Here is a 12,072-nt window from a genome sequence, read left to right on the forward strand (position 1 = left end):
TTTTTTTTTTATAAGTAATGAACCACATTAATCTTAATCAATTTCAGTATAAGGTTGCAAAAAGAAAAAAGCAGAAGACTATAATTGAAAGGTTTGACATGGGCAGGACACAATACAGAACTGGTGCCTACCAGCAAGAATTCCACCAAAGACATATGGTGGAGATTGCTCTGGGTGCAAAGAAATGTTTCCGCTGAAAAAAAAATTGCAAAGTAAGCATATGGAGGGTGGGGAGAGAGAGAGAGAGAGAGAGAGAGAGAACTAAAATAAAGTAAAAGCACGATGAACACTGCAACTATTTTCCTCGATGCTAAGGACCAACTGAGAAATCGATACCTGAATGGATTGTAGAACATTTTTGTACATGTGCCTATAAAATCCACAGGCAAACATAAAGGAGACAAAAATGAAATTTTCCCACTTCTAACCGAACTTCTTGAATCTCCATTCTCTCGTTGTATCATCCAGTAAGCTGCACGGCGTTGATATGGTCTCAGCTCAGGAAGCAAGTCGAGTATATCATGTTCAAGCATTGGATCCGCTCTGTACAGGAAATAAACCATTAACTAAAAAAACTTAAACCAGAAAATTTCAGATTTTGAAAAGAACATATGAAGGAACTGCATAAATTTATACAGCATAAATACTATTTTTCTTTTTGGCAAGTAAAATGAAAATTATTAAAACAATTAAATACTAAATAGAGAATACTGGTAACAGAAAGACACTGTTACTAACTTGGATGGCTTGATGGCTTCATAAAACCCAGCAGCATCAAGTCTTGCACGTTTCTTTGTATCAAGATTACCATTTCCCATCTCCATGTGCAAATCAATTTCCATTTCTGCTGATGAATTAACTCCATACCTAGCCTCTGAAGTCATTACTTCTGGACGCAGCCAAGCCATTACATTCATCATGCTCCTTTTCCATAGTTGCCTTGTATTCTCCAAAAGTGACTCACAAGCTTCAAAGGCACTTTTAAGAATTTCCACCCTCACCCTCAGAGATGATGCGTTCCCTAGAGATGTAACCCCCATAACTGGCCGTATTGTCATAAACTTCAAACTTGCCAAGTGAACAAGAGCAGAAATACCCTCTTCTGGTCCATCAAAACTCCCCGACAAAATCACCGAGTGTATCTTTTTATCCTTTCTTGTGCATATTTCTATGAATTCTAAAAATACATCACTAGAGGATAACACAGGCCAATGACCTAGTTTAATACGACCTACAAAGTCATTAATGTTGCACAATCTAAACCTTAAGGAATACTTGGAATCCAGTAAAAAATCATCATTCACTTCATAACCAGAAAAACCTTCTCTCAAATTCAAATCTATTAGAACAACTTCCGAAATATCAAGGTGCTCATCTGAAGCCCAAGAAGCCCGATCAAGTTCCACGAAATATGGCTCATCAATTATGTTAAATTCATTGTTCTGCACATGCTCGGTATTTGTAGCTTGCTGATTCCGCGGCCCTGCTTCAGCAATACGATGGCTTTCTACTACTGCCCTAACGGAATGATGGGGATGGCTTTGCTTCTTTCTACCCATCACACCGTAAGCAAAAAATTATCACCTATTGTTGACATAACCAATATTAAGAACGCAGCATTGAAGTGTCAAATATAAACATTAACAAGTAGCTTCACTTCTTAGATGGCATCGACGCAAGCCCATATGAAATTCCACAATCCCACTAGTTATTAACGTGCAAGAATGAGAAGAAAAGAAAGTAACGAACGCGTGTTAGGTTTTTTTTTTTTTTTTTTTTTTCCCCTTGGCAAGCATAGGTTGAATTGATGGTAGGCATTGGCAAGAGGCAGCCAGGTACTCAGCTAGAATTAAAAAAACAAATAATGAAAATAAACATAGAAAAATAAGTGATAGGCGCAATTTCTGGAGTTGTAGACGCATGTGAACATTTCTAACGGGTTAACATGAGTATTTGGGAACAAGAACATGAATTTAAGAAACATAATAACAAAAAAGATGAGGTTAAGAAAGAATCGTAGTTAAGAAAAATAGGAAACGTGGGGGATTTCAAACCTCAATCGATATGTGTTTGGTGAGAGTTAAAATGAAGAACCGGAGGAGATTGAACCCCAGGTCCAGGCACCACTTGAAAATTGAAGGTTTGGCAGGTACGAGAACTAGAACGCAGAGAAAAGGTGTGAGTAGTCAGGACACGTACGACGTTTCCTCTAGGAGTAGGGCTCCACTAATCTTAAAGTTCCCAGTATACCCTTGACTGTTGTTCATTAAATTATACAAAGAGAATGAGGATGGCAACCGAGAAGTTATAAATATTTTTTTTTATTTTTCTGATTTTTTTATTCATTTCTTTCATATCCATAAATATTTTAAAAAAAATCACACAATTATTTAAAAAATACTTCGTTAATCATTAAGTTAAAAAAATTAAAAAAATAATAATTTCATAAACCATCCTCATTTCATCTTATTGTAATACAAAATCTTTAGTCCATAAAATTAGGAATATTTGAAAAAAGTTTTTACCCCATTATATATTATCTGATTTCAATTTTTTTTTCTAATATCTTTCAAATACAAACATTTTTAAAAGATGTTTGGATAGTAAGTTGACTTAATATGAGATTATATGAGTATTAAAAGTTGAAAAATATATTGTTAAAATATTATTTTTATTTTTAAATTTAAAAAAATTGATTTGTACGTTTATTATATTTTATTTAAAAAATTTGAAAAGTTGTAACGATTATATAAAATGAGATGGGTTTTGAATCCAAACAAAAGCTTAGGCCATGTTTGGATACAATAAGTGTTTCATTTTATCTTATATCACCTCATCTCATATTATCATTACAACTTTTTCAATTTCTCACATAAAATATAATAAAAAATTTAACTTTTTCAATTAAAAAAATAATATTATTATTAAACAATTATATTCTAACAATATTTTTTTCAACTTTTATATCAAATTATTTCATCTCGACTCACTATCCAACATGTACCTTAAACTAACCATTACAACTTTTTCAAACTAATCAATACAATTTTCTCAAACTTTTAAAATAAAATAATTCAATTTTTTCAAATCTCAAAATAAAAATTATATTAAAAAATTATATTCTAACAAAATTTTAATTTTATTATATTTTCTTTCTCATTTTTCAAAATACAATAAATAGTTAACTCAAACTATCTTACTACTATTCACGAACCATTTTAATACTATTTACAAAGTTTTATCTCAACTTATTCCCAAGCATCCCCTAATTGATACACTAAAAAAATGTGATCCATTATATTATAACATTTTTTTCTTATTGTAAATTAGATATGAAATATAACATTAAAGCACATAGCATACAAATTGAGGGCTATTATATTTACAAAAAAATTACATAAAAATAATCTTACAAATTAATGTAGTTTCATATAATCCGTTAGATCTATTTTATAAAAAAAGTAACTTTATAATTAATGAATCACATAAAGATACGTTAATTTGTATAATTATTTTTATGTCATCCATTTATAATTAAAATATTTCTCAAATTTTTATGTAGTATCTATACGTAGACCCAACACTTCTCTTAAATTATAATTTATAACATCTACAATTAATTCAAATTGTAAAATAAAAATGGTCTATAAATTAGATAAATTGTAAAGCATCGGTTTAATTTTTTTGCCACGTAATTTTTAGATTTCCAAAGTTTAAATGTTATAGTCATAAATTTTAAAATCCTCTTATTTTATTTCTATGGTCATCTCAATTAAGGAGTCACTGAATAGTGAGATAAGATGAGATTATTTTAAATAAAAATTGAAAGTTGAAAAAAGATATCGTTATAATATTATTATTATTTTGATATTTGGAAAAGTCAAGTTAAGATTTGTAAAAGTCAATTTAAGATTTATAAAAGTCGAATTGTTTATTATATTTTGTATATAAATTTATTAAAATTATAATAATAAGATGAGATAGTTTCTTCATGCAAACGGTTCCTTAGTTTTATTAGACTATAATTGAGCCATGCTAATCAATTAAAACTTGATACATAACACCATCTCATTCAAATCAATTATATATATAAAAAGATATTTCTTATATATAAATTTATGAAATCTCAAAACAATAATAATATTAAAAATAATATTTTAATAATATTTTATTTAATTTTTATATAAACTCATTATCTAAACTGCATCTATAAAAGGCACTACCTTGATTGAGCTAGGTTTAAACTCAGTTCCATAATCTTATTTTTTAGCGATGTTTTATCCTAAATTTTCAGCCTTTTTTTTTCTTTTTTATTGTTTATTAATTTTTAATGTTTGAAATTTTTCATATTTTTAAAAGACTAAATATAAAACTAAAATAAAGTTAACAAAATTCAAACACACAATCCTTAAAAAAGAAGCATATTTATGAATTTTTGGATTAAGGCCTTATTTGGATATTGAAAATATTCCATCTCATATCATTTTATCTCATCTCATAATTATAACCTTTTTAAAATTTCACACAATATATAATAAATAATTCTAACTTTTTTAAATCTCAAAACAATAATAATATTAAAATAATATTTTATTCAACTTTCATTTAAACTTACTATCTAAACGCATCTAAAAAAGGCACTACCTTGGTCTAGCTAGATTTAAACTCATTTCTATAATCCTATTTTCTAGGGTTGTTTTATCCTAAATTTTCAGCATTTTATTTTTTTCTTTTTAATTGTTTATTAATTTTTAATGTTTGAAATCTTTACATATTTTTCTAAAGAAAGTTACTTTTATATTTTATTATGAATAAGAGCATTTGTAGTGGCCTCAACAAAGCTAAATAATAGCTAAAGAATAGCTAAAATGTGAAAAAAGCATCTACAATGGACTCAACAAATCCACAGTAAATTTAGCCTCCAACATTTTCACTAGCTAAATTTATTGAGTCAAATTCACTAGCTAAATAATATTTTTAATGTAAAATATTCTTCCCTCCCCGCTGCACCGAACAATCCCGCGTAGACCAATTTCGGCTCTTTCCCTCCTTTCATCTCCTTCACCAAAACCCACTAGATCCCCTTTCATCTCCTTCCCCAAAACACACAATTGCAACACAAAAACTGACCTGGAAATCTCAATTTCGGTGGCCGGAAGTCCCTCCCGAACTGCCTCCCAGCTCCAGCGTCTGCAGCACCGAAGGAAGAGCAACCGCAGCACCGAACGAGAGCTTGAGCAGCACCGGACGGACTCCATCGTCTCCCAGCTGCAGCACCGAACGGACGCACCGCCGGTAAGCCGCCGAATCCCATGCCTCCATTGTTGGGTCTCCTCTGTTTTTAATTTTTTTTGTGTGATTTCTGGTGAAGGGCAGCACCGAACGAACGATTCTCTGGTGAAGGGCAGCACCGGACGACTCTCTGGTGAAGGGCAGCACCGGACGACTCTCTGGTGAAGGGCAGCACCGGACGGTTGACACTGGCAGCATCGGACGGTAAATCCCAATCCATCGGCCAGTTCTCCTCTGTTTTGCTTTTTTTTTTTTTTTTTTTTTTTTTTTTGTTATGCATTTTCTGGAATCGACTACCGGACCGGATTGAGAAATTTAATTTTTGATGTTTGAACTTATTTGATTTTGGTGTATTGTGATGAAACCGAATTAGACAACCATAAATTCAGTAGTTGATATTTTGATGTATTAAAAACCGAATTAGACAACCATAAATTCAGTAGTTGATATTAAACATATTAAATATAAACCGAATTATGCATTGTGATGTATTGTGATGCATTAGACAAGTTTATATTTTTCTTGTGATGAAACCGAATTAGACAATATTTTTTTTTCATCCATTAGTTTATATTTTTCATATCTCTTGTTTAGGAATGGATCCATCCACTCACCGTGATGCTTACTTTACAAATCTTCTAAATAACAATGATTTTTTGATGAGTGCTACAAATGAACAAGAATTGTCTCCACCCTAAGTTGAGGTTATTGAAATTGAACCGAGTGGACGAAAAATACAACGGGGTAATAATTTTAGTAATGAGGAAGATTTGTTGCTTGTGGAGGGATGGCTTGAAACTTCCTTAGATGCGGTACAAGGAAAAGATCAAAAGCACACGATGCTATGGAAAAGAATTCATAAGTATTTTGAGGAAAACAAGAAATTTGACCGTTTACGCAACTACACATCTCTAATGAATCGGTGGTCGACGATTCAACAAGCTACAAATAAGTTTTGTGGTTACTTGGCTCAAGTCGAAGGAATGCATCCAAGTGGGTTTAACGAGCAAGACAAGGTATGTTTTGCACCTTTTAATCTTATTTTTTAACATGCTATTTTTTTTTTAAAATCTTATTTATTTAGAACCATGGTCCTTTATGTATGTAGATTGGGAAGGCAAAGGTAATGTTCTTGGAGTTAGAGAAGAAGTCTTTTAACTTTGATCATTGTTGGCGGGTGTTAAGATTCCATCCAAAGTGGGTGGAACATATGGACATGGTGAAGCCGAAGAAGAAACCAAGTTCACATGATTCGACACCAAATTCAATAAATCTAGGCGAAGATGAGGATTTTCATGTTGCATCTTCAAATTTGGAACGACCAATAGGTCGTAAAGCAGAAAAAGAGAAACGAAAGAGAAAAGAAATGACAAACTCTGACTCTCTTGTGGTACTAAATGAGATGGCGGAAATTAGAAAGAGTAAACTTGTGCTAATGCAAGAAGCACGTGATCATGACAATAAAATGTTGTGTCTTAGGCAAGAGGAAGTGAGTCTTAAGCAAGACGAATTACGTATTCAAAAAGAGAAGGTGCTACTTCAACAAGTGAAAACACGTCTTGAAGAAAAGAAAGAAGATGAAAGAATTATGACATTAAATACAAGTGCTATGCCTCCAATGCTACAACAATATTATCTTCAACGACAAATGGAAATACTTGCAAGTCGTGCTGGGAAAAACTAGCTGTATTTTTTGTTTATGTTTGTTAGAAAGATCACTTTGGCTTGACCATTATGGAGTAATGTTATATTTATGTTTGGACGATAATTTTATTTTCTTGTATTAAGTTTTATGGTTGTATTAAGGTTATGGAGTAAATTCATATTTATGTTTGTTAGATTAATCACTTCATATTGATCATTATGGAGTAATTTAATGAAACAAGAAATTTAATACAACCATACACTTAATACAACAAGAAATTTAATATAACCATGAACTTAATACAACCATAAACTTAATACAACAAGAAATTTAATACAACAAGACTTGTAAATACAACCATGTCTTATGCGGCACTATATTGTTGCCATAAGTGCTCGACGAGATCTGTTTGGAGTTGAGAATGGATTCTTCTATCCCTAAGAGCATGATGACGTTTAATGAATTCGCTAAATTCAGGTGTAGGGCCGGTTGACACTGGATCATTATATGTTTCTGGCAACTGATCATATTCGAACTCTTCTTCTCCATTGTCAGCCCGTTCATCTTCAATGATCATATTATGTAAAATTATGCATGCCATCATAATTTCATTGAATGTTTCAATGTGGAAAAACCGTGCAGGTCCACGAATTATAGCAAATCGTGCTTGAAGCACACCAAAAGCACGCTCCACATCCTTCCGTGCAGACTCTTGGGCTGCAGCAAAATATTTTTTCTTGTTTCCTTGTGGAGCTGAGATAGTTTTAACAAATGTTGCCCATTGCGGATAAATTTCATCAGCAAGATAGTACCTCATTGCATAGTTATGACCATTAATAGTGTAATTAACAGTCGGAGTACGCCCTTGAGCAAGGTCAGAAAATATAAATGATCTATCAAGAACATTTATATCATTATGAGACCCCGGCAACCCAAAAAAGGCATGCCAAATCCATAGATCATAAGAAGCCACTGCTTCTAAAATAATTGTTGGTTCATGGATATGACCAGAATACATACCATGCCAAGCAGTTGGGCAGTTCTTCCACTTCCAATGCATACAATCGATGCTCCCTAACATACCTGGAAATCCACGTTTCTCACCAACTGCTAGTAATCTAACAATGTCATCATTGTTGGGTTTTCTTAAGTACTCTTCAGAAAAAATTGAAACAACAGCTTTGACAAACATCTTTAGGCTTCTTAATGCAGTAGTCTCTCCAATCTTCAAATATTCATCCATAAAATCAGTCGCGACACCATATGCAAGCATCCTTAGAGCAACTGTTATTTTTTGAAGGGAAGAAAAACCAAGCCTTCCAGAACTATCTCGTCTTTGGACAAAATAAGGTTCATGGGCTTCTACTGCAGCTTGGATACGAAGAAATAGAGGACAACTCATCCGGAACCTCCTTCGAAAATATTTGTGAGGATAGATTGGAGGATCAGCAAAATAGTCGCGAAATAGATTTTGGTGGGCTTGCAATCGATCGCGCCTTATGAATCTACGTGTATTTTTAGAAGAACCACGTGAGCTTGATCCTTCTCCTTCCAAAACAAGTTGCCTCGCTATCTCAAATTCTTCGTCAGAATCTGAATCAATAAGTGTCATTTTGTGAAAAAGAGAACGATCCATTGAGAGAAAATGAGAATAAAAGGTTTCAAAGAGATACTTGAGTTGAAGTGAATGAAATTGTTGAAGAAATGTTATATTTTATAGTAAAAGTATATAACCGTTGGAGAATTATAGCCGTTAAAAAATATAACCGTTGATAAAATATAACCGTTAAAAAATATAGCCGTTGGAAAATATAGCCGTTAAAAAAAATAATACATTAATAATATACCCGTTAAAAAATATAGCCGTTGGAAAATATAGTCGTTAAAAAAAATAATACATGAATAATATACCTGTTAAAAAATATAGCCGTTGGAAAAATATAGCCGTTATAAATTTTAATACATCAATTATACAACCATAAACTTTAATATAACAATAATACAACCATATTATATTAATATAACAATAATACAACCATAAATTTCAATACAACAATAATACAATCATAAATTTTAATACAACAATAAACTTTAATACAATCATAATATTTAATATAATCATATTCAAATTACAATTAGAATTAAAATTTAATAAAAAGTTTAAAATCAATATTTTAATAAAATAGCTAAAGATTTGTTGAGTCTATTATTTGGTGTTACAAAAAGTGGCTAGCTAAAATTTGTAAAAGTGAAAACTTTAGCTAAATTTTAGCTAAAGTTTGTTGAGGCCACTACAAATGCTCTAACAATACATATGCACTTAAAAAAAGAATACACGTACAATTAGTTTATAATAATCATCATGGCTAACGTAGCCACGATGAGATATTGACGGGACAATGTTACAATGTTGTTTCATCAAAAATATTTTTTAAACTTTGAAATTTCTTTGGATTTGAATTTTAGATGTTCTTATTATTACTCTTAATCCTATCTCTTTCTATACAAATAGTTGTAAAATTATCGTTTTGTACATTAGTATTTTATTATTTGAAAAATAAAGATGAAAGGGTCGAAAAACTTATAATAGAGTATTAATATTTGATATTTTTATTATATTCTAAGCATGTCAGCTAAAATTACTGTTAATATAAAATCTTTAATTATATGATATATTATAAAAATTAAAATACTACCTTATCAAATTTCAAATAATTAGAGATATGTTTGAGTAATAAGATAAGATAATAAACTCTAGAGTTTTTTTGTGGATTTTTTTATTTTGAATTTTTTGTTGATTTGTATGACCGTAACATGTGGATGGGTTGTGGATGCGGCCAGGGGGAAGAGATGAGCAGGCTGGGTTTGCCCCTACCCCCTAACATCACTATAGGAGGCCTAGTGCCTAGTAACCATTATTCAACTTTCAATTATTATTTTAACTCATCTTATCTTTATAATCAAATGAGACTTTAATCTTTACAATTTTTATAAATTTTAAAATATAACATAAAAATTAATACAACTTTTACAAATTTTAAAATTAAAAATATAATAAAATATCATATTTAAACAGTCTAACTTTATAATATTTTTATTCAATTTTTTTCTCTCGTTTTCTAAAATCTAATAAAACATTTTAAATCAAACAATTTCACCATTAATCACAAAGCATTTAACTACCATTAACATAATTATAAGATACTCAAAGTGTCCAAATCGAACTCTAAACTACGTTCAGTGATTTTTATCTAATAATATCATCATTGACCATAAAAAATATTAAATAATATATGCTATCAATTAATAATATGTCATAAATTATGTGATAATATATGTAAATATATGATACATTTATACATACTTTACTATTTATATTTAATTAAAGTAATTAACTAATTTTTTTAAATACTTGAGTAGCAGGCAATCATGAATAATCTATATAAAATAAAATTATTTGATATTCATTAATCATATATAAAATGTTATAATTTTAATTTTTAATATATGACATTATTAATTATAAATAAATATTTTTTGTAATGAGGTAGTTAAATAATTCATATTAATAATTTATTTAATTTTAATTTTAATAATATAAATATTTTTTTATTAATTTATTTGCAAAAATTAGGTTGAACATAGCTATATCTTTACAGGTGTTCGGTCCAGTTTAAGTTGAAAAAATTATAGAGTGAACTCTCTTAAAAAGTGAAAAGTCTTATTGCAGGCAAAAATGGGACCGCATCTCGCACCAATGCTGATATAGACTAAATGAAACGGAGTGTTTCCTCTGGAGTTGGAAGAGATTTCCTCTTTCTTGTTCAACCATGCATTTTCCTTTTGCTTTCAATTCTTCCTTTTTTTTTTTTTTTTTTTTTTTTTTTTCATTCTGACGCTCGAAACTCCTCAATAAAATATCCTCCACCATCAACCCAGTAGAAAAATTATATTTGGATGTTAAATGACTTAACAAATCAACCTCAGCAGCATCGCCAGCCAGCCATGTTGCAGCTCCACCCTCCAACCATCGTTGCACCCTCACGGCATCCCCATAGCCACTGCCCAGTCTAGATGAAGCCGTAGCCAACCACACGTACAACAACACCACCACAAGTTGCAGCTTCCTCCCGTGCCAAGACTCTTTATCTTCACAGAACCACCAAGCCACCGTCCAACTCTTGTTGCTCATCCTCACCATCTCGGAAGTCCAACCAGTGTGCGTCCATCGTTAGGAGAAACCACTCCATGCCATTGCCAAAGCCCTTCGCGCGAACACGCCAGCCATTGCCCAGACTCAATCATCTTGATCCATTGTGAGCTACGTTGCATTTTCTGTAGCCAACCATTACACAACCTTCTTGGTTTCTTCTCCATTTCCCAACTAGCCGTATTTTAACAACCATAACAGAGCACATAAGTCCCTGTTTTAAACAAGATAAGCAGAGCCACTTTGGACGCCACCATAGACCCACATTCCCTCCATTGTTAGCCATTTTTTCTAGCCGGAAGCGGCCACAAGATATTGCCGTACCTCAGTCATGCCACTCCCTGGAGCACCGAAAGGTAAGTCCCTCCCTCTTTCGCTAACTCTCTCTCTCTCTCTCTCTCTCTCTCTCTCTCTCTCTCTCTCTCTCTCTCTCCCCCCTCTGTAGCTCAGCCACTCTAATCGGTGGCATCTTTGCTGCGCCATCACCTCAGCCCAGCATATGTCACGACGATAATTCCAAATCAGAAAAATAGGACTATAACCAAATTCAATGAGAAATTAACCCATATGGTTTAAAAACAAAATTCACCTCGATCTTCCTCTCCGCTTCTTAACTTTCACAGTCACGTTTCTTCACCGCAACAAAGTTCAATGATTTTTTCCATTTAAAGTCATTTCCTAGTTATAATATTGTGTAGAAAACTATTTGAAGGACAATGCTATAGTTGGGAAAAACCTCTTACCTATTAGAAGTGCCAGATTCAACACCGGGAAGTGGGGAGCTTCTAGCTGAGTTAACAAAGGAACTCAGCAAACCGATCAAGTTGAGAGAGACAGACAGAGGAACCTCTAAGAAGGGGGTGGAGGAAATAAAGAGAGGAACGATTGCAGGAGAGAGAGAGAGGGGGATAATGAAAGGGGTAAA

At 32.0% G+C, this 12,072-nt stretch overlaps 3 protein-coding genes across 5 annotated transcripts in view; 1 reads left to right on the forward strand and 2 right to left on the reverse strand.

Moving 5' to 3' along the window:
• LOC122292864 (E3 ubiquitin-protein ligase SHPRH) overlaps positions 1–2,212 on the reverse strand; it is a 51,006-nt gene extending 48,794 nt beyond the window's left edge. For all 3 annotated transcript variants that reach the window (XM_043101415.1, XM_043101410.1, XM_043101423.1), the window contains exons 1-4: positions 2,055–2,212; positions 739–1,584; positions 337–543; positions 132–193 (exon numbers count right to left, since the gene is read on the reverse strand). In XM_043101415.1, coding sequence (XP_042957349.1) covers positions 132–193; positions 337–543; positions 739–1,559 — 1,090 coding nt within the window. In that variant the 5' untranslated portion in view covers positions 1,560–1,584; positions 2,055–2,212. The remainder of the gene's footprint in view (positions 1–131; positions 194–336; positions 544–738; positions 1,585–2,054) is intronic.
• Positions 2,213–6,131: 3,919 nt separating this feature from the next.
• Positions 6,132–6,976, forward strand: LOC122301386 (glutathione S-transferase T2-like). Its single transcript, XM_043112695.1, has 2 exons — positions 6,132–6,308; positions 6,401–6,976. The coding sequence occupies exons 1-2, from the start codon at positions 6,132–6,134 to the stop codon at positions 6,974–6,976; spliced, it is 753 nt and encodes a 250-aa protein (XP_042968629.1).
• A 325-nt stretch (positions 6,977–7,301) lies between these two features.
• LOC122301391 lies at positions 7,302–8,549 on the reverse strand. The gene has a single exon (XM_043112709.1). The coding sequence runs from the start codon at positions 8,547–8,549 to the stop codon at positions 7,302–7,304; it is 1,248 nt and encodes a 415-aa protein (XP_042968643.1).
• Positions 8,550–12,072: the final 3,523 nt, after the last annotated feature.

The sequence above is a fragment of the Carya illinoinensis genome, chromosome 1 (genome assembly GCF_018687715.1).
Source record: "Carya illinoinensis cultivar Pawnee chromosome 1, C.illinoinensisPawnee_v1, whole genome shotgun sequence".
NCBI lineage: Eukaryota > Viridiplantae > Streptophyta > Magnoliopsida > Fagales > Juglandaceae > Carya > Carya illinoinensis.